The 21,606-nt window shown below is 41.1% G+C and overlaps 1 protein-coding gene across 4 annotated transcripts in view; it reads right to left on the bottom strand.

The window, feature by feature from the left end:
* Positions 1-21,606, bottom strand: part of LOC127395165 (E3 ubiquitin-protein ligase UHRF2-like) — a 159,513-nt gene that overhangs the window by 39,487 nt on the left and 98,420 nt on the right. For all 4 annotated transcript variants that reach the window (XM_051641665.1, XM_051641668.1, XM_051641666.1 and 1 more), the window contains 4 exons: positions 16,451-16,560; positions 14,210-14,396; positions 1,370-1,493; positions 1,060-1,167 (listed from right to left, as the gene is read on the bottom strand). In XM_051641665.1, the coding sequence (XP_051497625.1) occupies positions 1,060-1,167; positions 1,370-1,493; positions 14,210-14,396; positions 16,451-16,560 (529 nt within the window). The remainder of the gene's footprint in view (positions 1-1,059; positions 1,168-1,369; positions 1,494-14,209; positions 14,397-16,450; positions 16,561-21,606) is intronic.

The raw sequence follows: 21,606 nt of genomic DNA, 5'->3' as shown, positions 1-21,606 counted from the left end.
TTCTGGCTAATCCAATAACAAGAAAATTTGATTCAGATCTTGAGTCTGCAGAACTGATTTTTAAAACTTCCCCTATCTAAGAGGATATACTTTACCTGGAAACTAATTTAAATATTGATGATTAAAGAAGTACATTTTCAGAATAAAAATATGTTTTGAAGTATTTATTTTTAGTTTGCTTCACAGAAAATTTCTTCAAATACAGTAGGGATAAATCAAAATATCACAAAAACTATAAGAATAGACAATTTTCTCAAAGCAGTAGTTGTGTGTAAAATCAATGAATGATTGACATTAAGGCTGCAATTTTGCATTAGAAAATTAATTTGTTTTGCTATTCTCTAATATCGGTATTGATGGTAGTGTTCACATTAGCACCAAAGTCAGGCAAGGGTCAAGGAACTTGTTTCGTAGTCAGCTGTTTCACTGTGAATTCTATTAAGGGGAGAAAATGAAAACTGTTGCTAAGGGGTAAAACCTCTGTTGTTGACCATTTTAGCCTGAAGACATGCATGTCATACCAAACTCAAAACTGTTCAGAGACCCATTTTCCATAAGAAAACCCGATTTTTAAAATAAGCACTTGTGAGCATCAGCTATGGGCCGCAGCCAGCCTTGGTCTCGACAAACTACAGCTGTGCCCTTGACAGTTAGAGACAAACATGTTTGTGGGAAAAGAAGGTATGAGAGAGATACGGATGTGTGTTGACATTCTTGTAAGAAAATGTAAGAAACTTGTAACCTATCACAAAGTAAGATAGAACGCGTGAACAGAAGCTGTTAACCAATGGGAAGGAAGTGTAAGGCGCGTGGACAGGAGAAAAAGGTATAAGAATGCTATGTAGCTGAATAATAAAGGCTGATACTGGTGACCACCATGGCGTGTCAGTCCCTTGCTCCGCTGCAGGCACTCTCTCTGGAGGCAATGGATGGGATGAAGATTTCAGAAAACACATTGGAAGAGGCTTTTGGTTCTTGCCATGCCCCTCCTCCCCAAGGGGAAAAAAAAGTCTCTGGCTATTATTCATATTTATTTCAATTACAAATCTAAAAACATACCTGTACTCTGAATTTCCAGGTTGTCCCAACAGGAACACCAGGTATAGGACCATAGTGATTAGAAGGGACAATAGTGCATTCCTTAGTGCGACCAACACAAGCCATGCCCTAAAAAACACATCAGAGGGAAAGAATTTTGTCATATTTAAAATAATTTATAAAAGGTGATGCAGATACCAAGACATCCAGCCATTATAGTAAACACTTCAAAATATATTCATAGAAACATTTTTAACAGCAGTTAATTAATTAATTTGCATTTCTTTACCTCTAGTCATCTTAACAATTTTTAAATTAAAATACACTCTACCTTGCCCCAGTCTCTCTGGCTTTCAGTACTGGCAGATGGCATCTTTGCTTTCTTTTTACTCTGTTTAAGTTTTTCTCCAGCCTTTACAACTTCATTAGAATCATTTTTGCATGAAGGACAATACCTAAAATAAAAAGTTTCAGTAAAATCTTTATTATTAATAAAAATGGCAATACATTTATTCTAAGCAAAATAGTGTAAAATATGTTCATCCTGACTAAATATTTTTATGCTAGCAAATATATGACAGTTTTTAAAAGCTGAGGACTCAGGCTGAAACAATAAACTCAAGAATAAATACTGTCCACTTCTAAACCAAGATTGTTTTGTTTGTGGTAGAGGTGAAAGATTTGGGGATGGATGGGGAGCTGAATGAGAGCTTATGGGTCAGGATTAAAGGGAGGACAGGGGACATTACAGTGGGGGGTCTGCTACAGGCCACCTGACCAGGAAGACCAAATGGATGAGGCCCTTCATAGACAGATAGGAGCAGCGACATGTTCACAAGCCCTGGTCCTCATGGGGGACTTCAACCACCCGTATATCTGCTGGATGAGCAACACAGCAGGGCATAGGAAATCCGGGAGGTTCCTAGAATATGTGGATGATAACTTCCTGCTCCAAGTGGTAGAGGAGCCAATGAGGAGAGGTGCTATACTGGACCTTGTTCTCACCAATAAAGAGGGGCTGGTGGGGAATGAGAAGCTCAAAGGCAGTCTAGGCTGCAGTGAGCAACAGATGGTGGAGTTTAAGATCCTTAGGGCAGCAAGGAGGGCACAGAACAAGCTCACTACCCTGGATTCCAGGAGAGCAGATTTTGGCCTCTTCAGGGATCTGCTTGGTAGGACACCATGGAATAAAGCTCTGGAGGGGAGAGGAGCCCAAGAAAGATGATTATATTCAAGGATCAACTCCTCCAAGCTCAGGAGCAAAGCATCCCAACAAAGAGGAAGTCAGGCACAAATGGCAGGAGGCCTGCATGAATGACCAAGGAGCTCCTGGACAAACATAAAAGGGAAGCTTACAGAGGATAGAGCAAGGACAGGCAGCCTGGGAGGAATACAGACAAATTGTCCGAGCAGCCAAGGATCAGGTTAGAAGAGCTGGTGGTCAACGGAGTCAAAGGTGGTCAATGGAGTAAAATCCAGCTGGCAGCCAGTCACAAGTGGTGTTCCTCAGGGCTCGGTGTTGGGACCATTTCTGTTTAACATCTTTATTGACAATCTTGATATGAACATAGAGTGTATCATCAGTAAGTTCACAGATGACACCAAGTTAGGAGGGAGTGTTGATCTGCATGAGGATAGGGAGGCTCTACAGAGAGACTTGGATAGATTGGATAATTGGGCTAATGTTAATGGTATGAGCTTCAACAAGGCCAAGTGCCGGGTCCTACACTTGGGCCACAACAACCCCATGCAACCCTACAGGTTTGGGGAAGTGTGGCTGGAAAGCTGTCTGGCAGAAAAGGACCTAGGGGTTCTAATTGACAAGCAGCGGAATATGAGCCAGCAGAGTGCCCAGGTGGCCAAGAAAGCCAATGGCATCCTAGCTTGTATTAGAAATAGTGTGACCAGCAGAAGTAGAGAGGTGATTGTCCCCCTGTACTCAGCACTGGTGAGGCCACACCTGGAGTATTGTGTCCAGTTTTGGGCACCTCAATTCAAGAGAGATATCGAGGTGCTGGAGCAAGTACAGAGGAGGGCAATAAAGCTGCTGAAGGGCTGTCCTGGTTTGAGCCAAGATGAAGCCAATTTTCCTTTTACTGATTTTTTTTTTCCTTCAGTAAGCTTTATTTTAACTAGCAACAGTCTGTTACAACTCAAACTGATAACAGTGGGATGTTTCTCTAACTGCTGGGGCTTCAAGGTCACATCTTTACTCTTCCAGCTCAGGCACTACCGGGAGATCTATGACCCCCCTGTAGGAGGCTGAATTAGATAGACAGCAAAATGGGCCAGAGATATTCCATTCCATATATCTACATAAGCTTAGAGATCACAGAAGACAACTTCCCTCCTGCTTCTTCTTTCCTTCTCTTCCATCCATGCCCGGCGTCCAGGGAGGACTCCGTCCATCCATCACTGTCGACCCTTAGGCTTGAGCTCTCCTGACCCTCATAACTCTCCGCTTTCTCCAGCAGCAGTCCGGAATTTCTTGGGAATGTTCCAGCTAAGGGTAGTACTGTGGGATTTGCTGGGGGTGGGGGGAGGCGAGAGGCTTTTTCACATATCTGAACATATGTGTATATTATTGTAATTAAAGCTGTGTAGTTTAGTTTTCAAACCAGCCAAGTCTCTATCTTTTTCTCTCTCTCCTTCCCTACCTGGGTTGGAGGGGATCGAGAGCATTGTTGTCGAACCAGAGTCAAACCATGACAACAATTTATTGGCACCCAACATGGGGCTTGACTTTAAGCCCAGATTATAACTTTTCATTAATTGGGAGTATTCAAAATTCCATCTCTGATGGGAGGAATCCCTCAGATAGCAATGGGCAACAGCTCTGCTGAATTTCATGACAGATTGAAAACTGAACAGACACTTGCTGCAATGAATCTACTGGATCTTTTTCCAAACATGCAACTGTACATGTGGTGTGCAGCTGAGAGCATTCTGCTCTTTGTAGCTGCTGTTGTGATTGTTTTATGGTTTATTGACAGAACTGTGGCCATAATCAACCATATAATTACCAACCTAGTGATCCTAGGGATTATGATACTGTTCTTTATGGGGGCACTGTATGTATACAGTTACAGTACAAATCCTTGTGGCACAACTCCTAAAGTGAATGGAATGATTCATGTTGATAACAGCAGTAGCTGGTTCAAATTAGCTCTCTATTTTCTTTCAAGCTGAATCTCCCAACTCTTGAACTGAATCGCATTGTTGCAGTAGGGATGTGTAGAGGGCTTTTAGCGAGCAATGGACATGTGAGCAATCCAGCCTTTACTGAAAACATCTGGGCCCCTGAGCAAGGACGCTTCCAAGGATACCAACTGAGAAAGTGAGCGGCGAAGTAAACAACTTCCGGATGTGCCAAAGCAGGAAGTGAAGGCGGAGAATCATGACTGTACATTCGCGTGCTATTAAGCTAGGAATCAATCACCATTTAGGTCGTTGCAGGGCTTTATGACAATTGACCAATGACAAGAGTGGTTGCGGCGCATGTACATAGCAAGGGGCTATATAAGAAAGGTGGGCACGTAAAATAAACAGCATTTACCTGATCATATTGATCCCTGTGTGTCTGTCCATAATGATCTCCCACAGGGATGCTTCTGCTAAATGTTTATAATGTATTGTGGATACGTAGGGTGTTCCACTCACTGCCACTCCCCCACAGGCAATGTTGCTGCCACTGCTGCTGCCACCTGTGATGCTGCCAACACCACTGCTGCTGATACCACCACTCGTACTGCTACAAAAACAGCTGTTTCTACAAGTGCTGATACAAAAACAACTGCTTTTACAAAGATAAAGTCCACTCCCTTTTGAATCAAGCTACTTCACCCTGTGACCAGGAGCAAGGCAAAGGCAAAACGCTCCCCTCTTTTTACCGGCTCCCATCTGAGATATCCAGAGTTCATTAAAGCAACAGAGGCTGAGGCTGAGACTGAGGATTCCAAATGAGTTGATGGAGCAGGTACCTCGCAAACAGATAACAAATCAGACCACTCTCAAACATACAGAACAGCAAGCCCACACTGATGGTGAGGGAATTCTTCCTTGGTTGCTTTGATAGTGGTGGTGAAACCTACAACGTGGATGAGAGAGAAGCCAAGCGGTTGGGATCCCTGGCCAGAGATGCTGGTATTGACAGAGCACTTGGTAGTAAGATGGGAACTACCACCCTGTGGGACCGACTTCTTTCAGCTGTGAGAGGGAGATACCCCCACAAGGGTGTCATCAAATGGCGACAAAGCAGAACACCCATTCTTGAGAAAGCCATCATATACTTGAGAGAAATAGCTGTGCAAGAGGTGATCTATGATAAAGATGGACTTACAAATACTGATGATGTTCTGTGTGACACACAAATGTTCCGGAGGTTTGCGCAGGCTTTACCAGCAGCACATGCCCATAAATTCTCCTTCATGGGGTGCTTTCAAGATTACGAAAGACCAGCTGTACGTTAGGTGGCTTTCAAAGCACGACAGGATGGAGACATAATCTCTGATTCCCATCAGTTCCACACCTCAGCCATTGAACAAATGACTGACAGAAATAATAGGATGCTGAACAGATGGGGAGGTAAACTCCAGATTCTCCCTAGAGACAGTTGGTCACGTGTTGCAGACATTAAGAAGAAACTGCTATGAGAAAGGAGAGAGACAGGACCCACTGAGACCCCACCTGTGGTGTCTCTTGCAAAATTATTTTAAATAGGACATGAGAGTCTGGGACAAGAAACCCAATTATATTCTCCAGATATGCATGCAAGAGCTACTAAACAGAACAAAGGCAGGACATGGTCCTTCCAAGCAGAAAGCTGCACCAGTAATCATCCAGGATGGTGCATCAAACTCTAATGCTCAACATTAAAGATGCCCTGCCTCCAGGCAGGGGGAGGAGAGGGACAACCGAGTGTACTGGACTGTGTGGATTCAGTGGCCTGGCACATTAGAGCCACAAAGGTATAAAGCCCTGGTGGACACTGGTGCACAGTGCACACTAATGCTATCGAATCATAAAGGGACAGACTCCGTCACTATTTCTGGAGTGACAGGAGGTTCTCAACAACTGACTGTTGTGGAGGCCGATGTGAGCCTCACTGGTAAGGAGTGGCAAATGCACCCTGTAGTGACTGGCCCAGATGCTCCGTGCATCCTTGGCATAGACTATCTCAGGAAAGGATACTTCAATGACCCGAAAGGGTACCGGTGGGCCTTTGGTATAGCAGCTGCAGAGACTGAGGACACTGAACTGCTGCATACTTTCAGATGACCCTTCTGTAGTGGGGTTGCTGAAGGTTGAAGACGAACAGGTGCCAATTGCCACTTCAGTGGTCCATAGATGACAATATCGCACTAACAGAGACTCTGTGATCCCCATTCATAAGCTGATCCGGCAATTGGAAAGCCAAGGTGTGATCAGCAGGGCTCACTCAGCCTTCAACAGTCCTATTTGGCCAGTGCGGAAGCCTGATGGTGAGTGGAGGCTGGCAGTGGACTACTGTGGCCTCAATGAGGTTACATCACCGCTCCGTGCTGCTGTGCCAGACATGCTAGAACTTCAGTATGAGCTGGAGTCGAAAGCAGCCAGGTGGTCTGCCACTATTGACATTGCTCATGCATTCTTCTCTATTCCTCTAGCACCAGAGTGCAGGCCACAGTTTACTTTCACCTGGAGGGGAGTCCAGTACACCTGGAATCGGCTGCCCCATGGGTGGAAGCGCAGCTCAACCATTTGCCATGGACTGATCCACACTTCACTGGAGAAGGGTGGAGCTCCAGAACACCTACAGTACATTGATGACATAATTGTGTGGGGTGGCACACCAGAAAAAGTCTTTGAGAAAAGTAAAAAGATCATCCAAATTCTTCTGGATGCTGGTTTTACTGTAAAAAGAAGCAAGGTCAAGGGACCTTCGCGAGAGATACAGTTCCTGGGAAGCAAGTGGCAAGATGGACGTCGACAGATCCCAATTAATGTGATTAAGAAAATAACAGCTATGGCCCCACCATCAACTGAAAAGGACACTCAAACCTTTTTAGGGACTGTTGCTTTCTGGAGAATGCATATTCCATGTTACAGTGAAATTGTGAAACCTCTCTATAAGGTGACCCGAAAGAAGAGTGACTTTCAATGGGGTCCTGACCAACAGAAAGCTTTTGAGCTGATCAGAAAGGAGATTGTGCAGGCAATGGCTCTTGGACTAGTTCGAACAGGGCCAGACATCAAGAATGTTCTCTACACCACAGCCGGACACAACGGTCCCAACTGCAGCCTCTGGCATAAAGCACCACAGGAGACTCGAGTTCGACCCTTGGGTTTCTGGAGCCAGAGCTACAAAGGTTCCGAGGCCAACTACGCAACAACTGAGAAGGAGGTACTTGCAGTGTATGAATGAGTTAGAGCCACTTTGGAAGTGATCGGCACTGAAGTGCAGCTTCTCCTGGTGCCCAGATGACCAGTGCTGAGATGTTCCAGAATAACCTTTCTCCTATCCATCATGCCACTGATGTGACTTGGAGTAAATGGACTGCTTTAATCACCCAGCGAGCTCGAGTAGAAAGGCCTAATTTTCCAGGAATTGTTGAAGCAATTACAAACTGGCCAGAAGGCACACACTTTGGAATGCCACCACTTTGGACATTGCTGAGCTAGAGGGGTGGCTGAGACTCTACACTGACTTTTGGATGGCAGCAAATGCCTCGTGGGGTTTCCTAAACAGTGGCAGCAGAACAACTGGCAGCAAAAAGGTAAACCTATTTGGGTTGCTCACCTGTGGAAAGACATGGCAGCTGGGATAGAAAAAGTGGTGGTAAAACTGCGTCATCTAGATGCACACGTACCTCTGAGTCGAGCCACTGAGGAACATCGACACAAGCAACAAGCAGATGAGGCTGCTCAAGCGTTCCAAATATACTTAGATTGGGAACATAAGGGTGAGCTCTTTCTGGCTAGAAGGGCCCATGACACTTCAGGTCATCAGGGCAGAGATGCAACATACAAATGGGCTCATGACCAAGAGGTGGACTTAACCATGGATGCTATTGCAAAGGTGATCCACGACTGTGAAACATGCACTGCAATTAAGCAGGCAAAACGGTTGAAGCCTTTGTGGTATGAGGGGAGGTGGTCAAAGTACAGGTATGGGGAGGCTTGGCAAATTGACTACATCACACTGCCTCAGAGCCGCCAGGGTAAGCGCTATGTGCTTACAATGGTGGAAACAAGTACAGGATGGTTGGAAACATATCCTGTGCCTCATGCCACAGCCAGGAATACTATCCTGGGCCTTGAGAAGCAAATCTTGTGGAAGCATGGTACCCCAGAAAGAATTGAGTCAGATAATGGGACTTATTTCAAAAATAATCTTGTGACTGACTGGGCTAAAGAACATGGTATCGAGTGGCTATACCATATCCTGTACTATGCACAAGCCTCAGGGAAAATTGAAAGGTACAGTGGTCTATTAAAAGCTACCCTGAAGGCAATGGGTGGTGGAACTTTCAAAAACTGGGACAAAAATTTGGCAAAGGCCACCTGGTTAATTAACACCAGGGGATCCATCAATCAGGCTGGTCCTGCTCAGTCAGACCTTCTGCATACTGCAGATGGGGATAATGTCCTTGTGGTATGTGAAAGAAACCTGCTGGGTAAAAGTGTTTGGGTCTATCCTGCTTCAGGCAAAGGTAAACCTGTCCGGGGTGTTGCTTTTGCTCAGGGACCTGGACATACCTGGTGTGTGATGATGGAGGATGGTGAAGTATGTGTATGTCAGGGTAATCTGACTCTGGGGGAGAATCCTTAATTTGACAGCTGGTAAAATATGGAGCCTGTATGTAATATATGGTATGGAATAAGGGGTGGAATGTCCTGGTTTGAGCCAGGATGAAGCCAATTTTCCTTTTACTAATTTTTTTTTTCCTTCAGTAAGCTTTCTTTTAACTAGCAACAGTCTGTTACAACTAAAGCTGATAACAATGTGATGTTTCTCTAACTGCTGGGGCTTCAAGGTCGCATCTTTACTCTGCTAGCTCAGGCACTACCGGGAGATCTATGACCCCCCTGTAGGAGGCTGAATTAGACAGACAGCAAAATGGGCCAGAGATATTCCATTCCATATATCTACGTAAGCTCAGAGGAAGGTCAGGGATCACAGAAGACAACTTCCCTTCTGCTTCTTCTTCCCTTCCGTCCATGGCCGGCGTCCAGGGAGGACTCCGTCCATCCATCACCATCGACCCTTAGGCTCGAGCTCTCCTGACCCCCATAAGTCTCCGCTTTCTCCAGCAGCAGCTCCGGAATTTCTCGGGACTGTTCCAGCTCAGGGGAGTGTGGTGGGAGTTGCTGGGGGTGGGGGGAGGCAAGAGGCTTTTTCACATATCTGAACACATTTGTATATAATTGTATATATTTTCTTATGTCATTCATTAGTGTTTAATTAAAGCTGTGTAGTTTAGTTTTCAATCCAGCCAAGTCTCTCTCTTTTTCTCTCTCTCCTTCCCTACCTGGGTGGGAGGGGGAGGGGATCGAGAGCATTGTTGTCGAACCAGAGTCAAACGGTGAGAAGGGCCTAGAGAATAAATCTTATGGAGAATACTTGAAGGAGCTGGGAACATTTAATTTGAGGAAGAGGAGTCTGAGGGGAGACCTCATGAGTCTCTACACCTACCTGAAAGGACATTGTAGAGTGCTTGGTGCTGGTGTCTTCTCACAGGTAATTAGCCATAGAAAAAGAGGGAATGACTTCAAGGTGCAACAGGGTAGGTTTAGACTGGGAATTAGGAAAAAAAATTTCACAGGAAGAGTCGTCAGACACTGAAAGAGGCTGCCCATGGAGGTGGTTGAGTCACCATCCCTGGATGTGTTTAAGGGCCGTTTGGACATGGTGTTGGTGGATATGGTTTAGGGGAGAACTTTGTAGAGTAGGGATGATGGTTGGACTCAGTGATCCCAAGGGTCTTTTCCAACCTGAATGGTTCTATGATTCTATGATTAAGCGAAAGCCCTAATCAAATTAAATCTGGCCAGGGACATCTAGGGTAACACGAAAAGCTTCTATAGGTACGACAGTGATAAAAGGAAGACTAGGGAAGATGTGGAAGGAAATGGGAGACCTGGTTACACAGGATATGAATAAGGCTGAGGAACTCAATGAGTTTTTTGCCTCAGTCTTCACCGGTAAGTGCTCAAGCCACAGCACCCAAGTCATAGAAGGCAAAGGCAGGGACTGGGAGAATGAAGAACCACCCATGGTAGGGGTAGATCAGATTTGAAACCCTCTAAGGAACCTGAAGATGCACAAGTCCATGGGACCTGATGAGCTACATCCACGGGTCCTGAGGGAACTGGTGGATGAAGTTGCAAAGCCACTTCCCATCATATTTGAGAAGTTGTAGCAGTCTGGTTAAGTTCCCACTGAGAGGAAAAGGGGAAATATAACCCCCATTTTTAAAAAGGGAAAAATGAAGACCGGGGGAGCTACAGGCCAGTCAGCCTCACCTCTGTGTCCAGCAAGATCATGGAGCAGATCCTCCTGGAAACTATGCTAAGCCACATGGAAAATAAGGAGGTGACTGGTGACAGCCAACATGGCTTCACTAAGGGCAAATTGTGCCTCACAGATTTGGTGGCTTTCTATGATGGGGTTACAGTGTCAGTGAATAAGGGAAGAGCAATTGATGTCATCTACCTCGACCTGTGCAAACCATTTGACACTGTCCCTCATTACATCCTTGTCTCTAAATTGGAAAGATATAGATTTGATGGATGGACTGCTCAGTGGATAAGGAATTGCCTGGATGGTCACAAAGAGTTGTGGTCAACTGCTCAATGTCCAAATGGAGACCAGTGACGTGTGGTTTCTCAGGGGTCAGTACCAAGACCAGTGCTGTTTAACATCATTGTTGGCAACGTGGACAGTGGAATTCAGTGCATCCTCAGCAAGTTTGCCTACGACCCAAGCTGTGTGGTGAGGCTGACACACTGGAGGAAAGGGAGGCCATTCAGAGGGACCTTGACAGGCTTGAGAGGTGGGCTCATGCCAGCCTCATGAAGTTCAACAAGGCCAAGTGCAAGGTCCTTCACCTGGGTTGGGGCAATCCCAATCACAATTACAGGCTGGGCAGAGAATGGATTGAGAACAGCACTCAGGATAAGGACTTGGGGGTGTTGGTCAATGAGAAACTCAGAAAGAGCCGGCAATGTGCACTTGCAGCCCAGGAAGCCAACCGTGTCCTGGGCTGCATCAAAAGAAGCATGGCCAGCAGTTCAAGGGAGGTGATTCTCCCCCTCTACTCTGCTCTCATGAGACCCCACCTGGAGTATTGCATCCAATTCTGGAGCCTCCAATGCAGGAAGGACATGGACCTGCTGGAGCGAGTCCAGAGGAGGGCCATGAAGTTGATCAGGAGGCTGGAGCACTTCTCCTATCAAGACAGGCTGAGAGAGTTGGGGTCGTTCAGCCTGGAGAAGAGAAGGCTCTGGGGAGACCTCATAGCAGTCTGCCAGTACCTGAAGGGGGCCTGCAAGAAAGCTGGGGAGGGACTTTTTACAAGGGCATGTGGTGAGGGGACAAGGGCATGTGGTGAGGGGACAAGAGGTAATGGTTTTAAACTAAAAGAGGGGAGAATTACGCTAGACATTAGGAAGAAATTCTTTAGTGTGTGGTTCGTGAGACACTGGCACAGGTTGCCCAGGGAAATTGTGAGTGCCCCCTCCCTGGAAGTGTTCAAGACTGGGTTGGATGGGGCTTTGAGCAACCCGGTCTAGTGGAAGGTGTCTCTGCCCATGGCAGGAAGGTTGGAACCAGAGGATATTTAAGGTCCCTTCCAACCCAAACCATTCTATCCTTCTATGATTCTGCGACCTCTCTCTTCTCACGCGATGTACGAGGGGTCACCATATTTCCTGTATTCCCTCCTCATTTTCTCTTCCTTTTCTTGCTTGTTCATATCACACAGGGGAGAGGATAATTGAGATTAGAGTATGCTGCTGACTAATGCTCACGGTTAATTTCCACATCCTGCCCACTCATCATCTTCTTTTGCTGCACCAAATCTCACTTCAGACAGGTGGACATGAAACAGCCTTGGGGTACCACAAAACATGCATGCATGTACACATGCATCCCTATCCTACCCCACCATTCCTAAGGCATCAGGAATGTGACTCCACTAGTGACTCAGTACTCAACAAATGGGAAGAGTATTAAACTCCATTTCTATATATTTCTTTTCCTCATATGGCATTGAGACTCATTCCAGCCACCATAAAACCATTACAGCAGAAAAAGGATAGGAGATTGTAGGAAACAGTGGCTAAGGCAAAGGAAGGAAGGGAGAACACAGATCCTTTTATTGCTTCTAACAGTGCTTTTTTCCCAGTCCAGGAGTGCCAAGACAAAGGCAGCTGCCATTGCTTCTGGCTTCCGTGGGCTGAGTTTGGTGCAAAAGTCACTAGTGGAAAAAGTCTGATCTATATTAATAACAATATATTTAGATTGCTACTAGTAATAATGCCTTGCTTTTACTATATGCTTTTTATCTTTGAGTATGAACAGAAGTCACTGTGTACAGGTATTGCACAATAATTGTCTGCGTATACAGCTCTAAACCCTCTAAGAAGATGGGAGTTACCTCAAATAATGTTTTTATTTGCAACTTAGAATTCACATAGATACTTATTGCAAAACACAGTCACAATTCACAATTCAGTTTAATACTCAAGGTCTTGGTACTCATAAAGCAGCTTATTACACTAAAACCAAGAAATAATGTAAAAGTATTCTAAATTTCTAAAAATTGAAAAATATACACTGAAACAATCTTTTCCAAATCATACCTGTTCAATTTAAAGGTAAAGAAAAATCTTTCCATAATTTTCTGCTCGGCAAACTCCACCTGGACATTGACATTTAGGCTATGTTCTTTCCTGTTCAAACACACTTTGAGGGCTGTTCTTTTTAAAAAATTAAACTTGGAGCATGTATATTTTCTTTTTTGTTTCTCCAAACAGAGCAAATATGAGAAAAATTCTTTTCAGTTCAGGTTATTCAAAAGGAAATGTCTATTTTCTTTTAAATTAGCAGAAGCATCTCAGTATGCACATATATACAATGAAAAAAGCCTCACCAAATGTCATCGCTGAAGTTGCACATAGGTATAAATATAACCAGAGTCTGGGGAAACCGAAATATATTAGCCCAAGAAAAAAGATAGAGCATTAGATACTGAACTATAAACAAACTTCCTCAGTATGAGGAAGCTAATGTAATATAATACACTAAGTGATTTACTTCCATAGAATGTTAAAACTTCTAAAGTACTTAAAATATTTTATTTGAAGTGTGTAGTTCCACTAAAATCTATCACAAAGTGCAGTTCAAAGTTTTTCTTTAAAACATGTCCGTAGACATCTATCGATGTATTCATAATGGAAAACTTAATTCTAAATTTCTATTTTTAAGTCACTTATAAAAGATTAGCATTTAATATATTTTACAAGGAGGTTATAAGTACAAATGGTTTGAGTTGCACATAACTGATACAGGTGAGATGTGTCATGGAACTCAAGATGATAAGCTTCAAGGGGCTGATGCTGACTCCATGCAGAGTCATCTCAGAATGGAGTCAGTTGAGTCCACCAAGGCCTACTAGTTTGGCTTTCTTGCTAGTGGTGCTGGAGTTACTGGAAATGGGGAGGAGTAAGGTAGTGGTTTTCTCACAGCAGAAAAAATGAATGAGGCAGCTAAAAGGATAAGGGAAGGGCAAGGAGGCAGCAACAAGGACTGAGATTGAGGGGAAAGAAAAGGATTGAAAGAGAAGCAACAATGAAGTCTGAATAAAACAAACAAAAGGTTGGGGAAGCACCACTGTAGGTGGTGTTAATTAAGTCTAATAACATCAGTTAATGTCACAGAGGTCATAAACTGAACAAACTGATTTCTGAAATTCTGTAATGGTCAATAATGCTCAATGTCAATAGTTTACGAATTATATTTATGAATAGAATCTTAACATAAAATGTAAATATGTTTACATACAGTGAAAGGACGAAAAACATACCAGAAATATAAAAGCTCTTCAGTAATTCCTCTAGTTGCAAATAACAAAGAGGTACCTTGTGTAGAATGGGAATATACATAAGTAAATCATCCTTGTATATTTACCAATCTTCATCTTCAGGTATCTTGCTTAAGGGAGGGTTCAGGCAGTATATATGATAAGCCATATTACATTCATCACAAAGGAGTTGCATGTGAGCATCCTGTTTTCCACCACACAAGTAACAGGAGCAAAAGCGACATTCCTTATCTGGGTCAGCCCTGCAGTGTTTGCATTCAGGGCCACTCTTTCCTATCAAAAAAGATAAAAAGCCACAAGTATTAGAAAACTGATTTCAGATTTAGAAATACAACATAGTGGTAGAAGAATATATATATGTGTGTCCACATGAAGATGCCGTGGATCTAGTAGCTTTGCTATTACAGCGAAGTCTGGGTTGAAAAAGATCGAGCCAACAGGAACAGTTTATACCTATATAACATTTATGTATTACTGCATGACTAAGCAGCTACTGTCAATATCAACTTATGTTCTTCAGCCTATCATTTATAAAAGGGTCATTGTCATTTACAGTTTAGGTTGCAACCTAGCCTGTTGCTCTGCTAACCTGGCCATTGGGGGATGAGGGTGTTTTAAACTGGTTTAATAACTCAAATTGCATTGATTTTATTTGCACTGTTGTTCAGATAGAGATGAGTCTGTTCACCCCTACCACTACTGTAAAATTAAGTTGTGTAGGTTCTTTCATATTCCCTTCTATTGTAGGAAGAAACTTATCTAAAGTTTGTAGTACAAATTTAGATTCTGATGGAAGTTAAAGTAATATGTTGATAACCAGTTCTGTTTTGTATAAAAACATCTAAAATATGTTCTAGAGCTCTTAATTTCAGCACATTCTCTGACCCTGCTCCATAACAAACTCATGGAGCATTTCAGGCCAATTAATTATCTTTGAATTCTAGTTTCTGTTATTAAAATACCGATGTACCTTTTTTCTTAGCATATGAATACACTAAGTGAGCTGTACGTATGGCTAATTTTTGAATGTAGAGTAGGACTAGGGCGGCAAATACAGAGGAGAAAAAGAAATCAGTTGAGCCATAAGCAATAAGAAAACTACAGTGCATTGTGCTTCACTGAACATATTGAGGACAGCTTACAAAAAAAAGAGCAGAATAACAGCAGGAGAAAACAAAGTAAATAGTGTGGTAAGGAAGTTAGACTTTGGGGGGAAAAAGTAGATGAAGACAAAGGAATAAAGTTACATAGCCAGCAGTAAATTGACAATTAAATCTTTAAGGTTAAAATATAAGTAAATAGTATTGTGTTACACTTAATTATGATGGCTTGTAAAGAATAATCTTGAAAAAAGTGATTAAGAGAAACATAAAGTAAATGGATCGTGGGTTTTCATTGGCTAATTTTGAGAAAAAGAAATAATAAACAATGAAAAAAATAAATGGCTTAAAATGCCTTCATTTATTGAAAATTACATTTCTACTTTTATGAACACATTTGCAAAAAAACCACTGATTTTTTAATATGACATTATTTCTTTAATAGTACACTGCAGTCTTGTGTATTAACAACACCTATATACAATGACACAAATATTGGCCTTGGATTATAAATGAAAACTAAACTGTGATAAATTTGCTTCTTTTAAAATTCAGTAATATCTATCAATAATGTCACACAACCTCTCAGTGTTTCCCTTATAAACACTGTTTTATAACTCCCGTTCTTTAACTTTCACATATTTTTAAACTTAGGATACAGTGCTTTTTAGAGAACTGCCCTTTAGGGAGGAGACATGGTGTATTTAGTGTTCAGAAGGACATAAGTGGTCAAATAATAATCTAAAATCAAATAAATCTGGGGTTTTTTTATACTTCTAGCAAGTTTGACACTTTCTTGCTCTACACAGCTAATGATTTTTCATTCTTAGATAAAGATAGCACTATTGACTCTCTCAGTTTTTTTCATCTGTTAAGAAATCAAATGAGATGTCAATAATGACAGTAAGTTTTGTGATTCTGATACCTGCCTAGGAACTTATCTGACTAGGAACTGACTCCATACAGATAATCTAAAATATCAGCCATTTCCCTGCTTATGAGATTATATCCATAGCACTAATGTATTGACATATTACATCAAAAATTTATTCTTAATATGCCATGTAATAGTTACATTATAGTAAAAACTTTTCAAACCAAAAATCTGTGTAATAACGATTCTTTTATTATACACAAAAGAAACCTTAATTAAATTCATCCTGTGCCATTCAAGTGCCATTCAAGTATTTCACTAACAGTCTTAACCATACAATAAAAAAAGCATACTTTTGAAATCTCCATCTCCAAATGTCAGTGGATAAGCTCCTGGCTTTTCAATCTTGTACATTTCCTCTATAAAGAGGATTCTGCAGTCATTTATTGCATCTTCTGGGCCTCTGAAAAATAAAAATAGAATAAAGTACAATGAACTCTCTTTCTCAGTCTTAGCCTCTATAATTGGCAAATCCTAAGCAAAGTAATATAGTTATCTGGCATCTGTTTTATCAATGATAAAATAGTTTTTATTGACTTCACAAACAAAATTCAATGCAGTGCTCTAACATGTAGCAAAACCAAAACAGTATACAGTCTAAATAGTGGCACAGATGAAGAATATCCCAACACAATGTTTCATTATCCAGCTTGATTCTTCCAATAATACTTCTAATATAATACACACCACAACAGCAATTTTATCTTAAACCAACACACAGTTATGCCTAATTTTCCTTCTAAATAACAGGAAACTTTGCATTGGAAGTATATTGAATTGAAAGTGTATGTGTGTGTGTATATATATACACACGTGCACACATATTTTTATGTGTGTTTGTGTATAATGCAAAATATAGAAATATAAATAAATCTTAAGCTTTAGGCATATCTATATGGAAAAGTCAAAATCAACAAATTCAATCAGTTGTTGGCTATTAGTAAGCATCTATTTAAATTCTGAAGCACACTGTATTAAACTAGGAACAAAATTTTGTTGAGAAACATACTATATTGGCAATTTCAGCATAAATCAGGCAATGCAGCTGCAAATGAGACTTTCCCTAGTAGCTAGTAAAATGGAATTTTTGGCTGGAGGAGAGAAGGGAAAGAAGAAAGAGGGGACAAGAAAATGATGTCTTTAGTAAGAGGTTAGACAAATGCCTTTCAGAAATAACAACAGGTAGAGTTCATCTTAAAGAATGGTCCAAGAGAAACTCATTCAGTCCCTTGCAATCTTTCTGTTTATGATTACTTAGATGCTGAATTTTGCTACTGTATCTCAACTAGGACCTTGGTACAGGGTACAGGGAATAACCACAATGAGTGGCTCTAAATCACATCAATCAAGGATTCCCTTTAAGAAGCTTTGTTACTTATAGAGAAATAAACTACATGTGTGTGCAAGAAGTCTATAGACAGTTTTTTTAACAAGTGAACGTTAATAGAGCTGGTCAAGAATGTTTCAGCAAATTGTTACACCACATGCCACTATGTTATGTGAGCTATTTTGAGAAATGAACCAGAAGTAACATTCTGCATCACAACAAAAATGTCTTCAAAGCTCAAGCAGCAAGTACCAAAGGTATTAGATGAAAAAACCCCATATTATCTTGGATATGGAATTATACCACATGAATATATATAAACATCAGTAAGAGAATCTATAGAAACTGAAATTCCAGGTCTAAATAGAAAAAAAAAAAAGAAGCATTAGGACTGCATCATTGTGTACCCAAACAACATGACAAGAGCAACTACAAGATGTTGAAGGCCATCAAACATACTAAGAAAGGAAACATAACAGTACTAGATCAGTTACTAGACTTGACGTCAAGATTAAATTTTTAGACACCCCACCAACATGCACATATATACTTCCTTGAAAGTTCAGAGAGAAAAATAAAAATACTCTAATTACTTTCACCATACTTCCCAAAGAAAGCAAGAATAGATGAATTTCAGAGGTACTGTAAACTGAGATGGCAAGTTCTCTGGGGTATCAGAGAAACAGGAATGACCACTCTGAACTGAAAATAATGAAGTAAGATCAGAGTCATGAGAGTCCTACAGTCTTGGGCAGACTTGATCTGTGCTTATAGCATCACAGGTTTGCTGATATTTGTATTTAAGCTGCATTTAGTCTGGTTTGGATAGGTTTTAGAAACACTACAATGTCAACCTTTAATTGCAATGCAGATACAGAACAAATGAGAATTATTAATATAGGGTTATATCTACTGCTGAAATTATTGGGGGGGGGGGGTGGTGTCTTTGTTCAGTTTTGCTTTTCTCTCTGATAATGTTCTCTAATTTATCTTGGTTCCCCAAAAAATGAAATAACAATGACTTTTCCACGAGGATTTGACTGAGAAATGAGTAAAGAAATAGCACATAACAGATATGCACATAAAAAATACAGTAAAAAATATATTTTCCTCATCACAAGTGTCCTGGTTTGAGCCAGGATGAAGCCAATTTTCCTTTTACTGATTTATTTTTCTTCAGTGAGCTTTCTTTTAACTAGCAACATTCTGTTCTAGCTAGGCTGATAAGACAGTGGAATGTTTTTCTAACTGCTGGGGCTTCAAGGTCGCACCTTCACTCTGCCGGCTCAGACACTATGGGGAGATCTATGACCCCCCCCGTAGGAGGCTGAATTAGACAGACAGCAAAATTGGCCAGAGATATTACATTCCATACATCTACGTAAGCTCAGAGATCACAGAAGACAACTTCTTTCCTGCTTCTTCTTCCCTTTTCTTCCGTCCATGGCCGGCATCCGGGGAGGACTCCATCCATCCATCACCATTGACCCTTACGCTCGAGCTTTCCTGATCGACATAACTCTCCGCTTTCTCCAGCAGCAGCTCCGGAATTTCTCAGAACTGTTCCAGCTCAGGGGAGTGTGGTGGGAGTTGCTGGGGGTAGGGGGAGGCGAGAGGCTCTTGCACATACCTGAACAAATCTGTATATAATAGTATATATTTTCTGATATCATTAGTGTTTAATTAAAGCTGTGTAGTTTAGTTTTAAATCCAGCCAAGTCTCTCTCTTTTTCTCTCTCTCCTTCCCTACCTGGGTGGGAGAGGGAGGGGATTGAGAGCATTGTTGTCGGACCTGAGTCAAACCGTGACAAGTTGTATGGACTCTACACCATCACTGTACACAGTGTAAACATGCCTTTGTTATTTCCTGTCCTTGTACCAGCCACTCAATGAAACCTTTGTCAAAAGCAATAAAGAACAAGAAAAAGTTGTATTATTTTTTATCAAATATTCAAGCCCTCTTAAACATAATATTGAAGAGAGAAAGAATCATTGAATGAAACAGCTGCAAGTGTTCTGCTTCCCTTTACTGCCTGCCAATGTTTTTTCATACGTAGTTAACAAATAATCACCTAAAATAAGTCTCTCATGATAAATCAGTTTTTATTGAAAAGAATTAATAGCTAACACCAACACTAAAGAACTGATTTTACAAACCCAAATACCTGAAATCAAGTAATTCCCATTGAAGCACATTCTTTGCACAAGTTTATCAATTCCAGGAAGTTTATCTTGTACTTTTACCATTAATTGAGATGAATGACTGGGGTAACTCAGATTACTCAGAATTATACCTGGATGAATCATAAGAAACATCAGGTCTTAGAAAAGTTTGTTTTCTGCATACTATCATAGTTGATTTGCCATGTGTATAAGCTATTAACACATCAATGAAGCCTGAACGCTTAGGCAGAATCTTCCAGAGGACAGTGAAATAAGATTACCATGGGGAGTCATACCTACTTACTATCTTCAAAATTTAAACATAACTATCAGATTACTTAGGTTTAAAAAAAAAATAAAAATTTACACCTAAGATTTCTAACTGAAATAAAGAATTTTTATTAGATAATGTAGACACTACCCAAAATATCTGTTTTTGCCAATATAAAGCATATTTTGGTTAACCCATTTTAGTGGGGGGGACGACACCGACAAAAGAACCTTTGCCACAAAAAAAACCCAAAACAAAACCAAAACACCCCAAAGAGCAGTTTTAAAAACATTATAAATAATCAGAGGTTCATACCTGAAATTCATATAAATCGACCTCTGGACAGTTTTGTTTTGCAGAAGGTCATGAAGTCCATTTCTGCAGTTCACCAAATGTCATACACATATTAAATGCATTACAATAAATATAATGGAAAAACTATAAGGACAGTCAACCAGTAGACAGAAATCCAGAGAGGTTGTGCAGTCTCCATTCTTGGAGGTTTTCAAGACTAGACTGAATAAAGCCCTGAGCAACCTGGTTTGACATCATAGCTGATCCTGCTTTGGGAAGGAAGTTAGAGACCTCTTGAGGCTCCTTCCAACCTGAATGATCTTATCATCTTGAGAACTCTGGATTGTTTTTTTCTTTTAAAAAATACTTCTCCCTTGCTAAGTTTATGGTCAATAATTCAAACTTCCTATTCAACGTGTTGTTTTAGATTTGAGGGTGGCTTTTCTTAGATGACAATTATCTCCAAAATGAATTAATATTCCTTCTCTACATTTTGAATCACAGGAAGGCATAATACATGGAAATATTTCCTCTAAACCACTCCCGTTAGCCTAAATTTTAAAGCAATGCTCAAAACAGATTTGCATATGCTTGCAAAAGCTACCAACTCAACATCTTGCACATTTAAAAAATGCAACTATTTCTGATACGTAAGCAAAATATTGAATTGTGGCTCATAATAAAAATATTCTGTCATTCTCTCCCAATCAATCAGAAATGTTCATAAAAATTCAACATCCCTCCATTCTTACAATAAAAAGCATTCTAAAGTCTGAATGGTCAAAATAATTTTAAGGAAAATGGAGAATTACGATACTGTTTCTTGTGGTGAAATTTAGGAGGTGCCATCACTAAAGCAAACTTTTTATTATCCAAAAATAAATGTTCACTTCAAGCTACACTGTAACATCAGTTTCACTCTTGGTAACACATGCATCCCCGTGTTTCCATCTTCCTACAGTTGGAGACGACAGACTGAATCTAACTGCCTTCAGTTCCTTTGTGATTATGATATGGTAATAAAAGGACTCTGTGTCAAAGGGACAAAGAAAGCTAGCAAGAGAGGCAAAGGCTAGCACTGACTTCTTCGAGGAACTGTAAAGACTGCATTCTTTAAGATAGGGAAAATAAGCAATGTCACAGCCTATTTAAAGCTGTCGTGTGGAATTCTGCAAAAAACAACTGGATTTCTGAAGAAGTATACCCAAGTTCCTAAAATTTAACAGGTGTACTGGATCTGGCTGGGATGGAGTTAATTTTCTTCATAGCAAGCCACATGGTGCTGTGATTTGGATCTGTGACTAAAACAGCATTGATAACACACCAGTGTTTTGGCTACTGCTGAGCACTGCTTACACAGCATCAAGGCTTTCTCTTTTTCCTACTCAACATAG

Source organism: Apus apus, chromosome W (genome assembly GCF_020740795.1).
Source record: "Apus apus isolate bApuApu2 chromosome W, bApuApu2.pri.cur, whole genome shotgun sequence".
NCBI lineage: Eukaryota > Metazoa > Chordata > Aves > Apodiformes > Apodidae > Apus > Apus apus.
The sequence above is the reverse complement of the archived record's forward strand: the minus strand, read 5'-3'. Positions and strand labels throughout refer to the sequence as shown.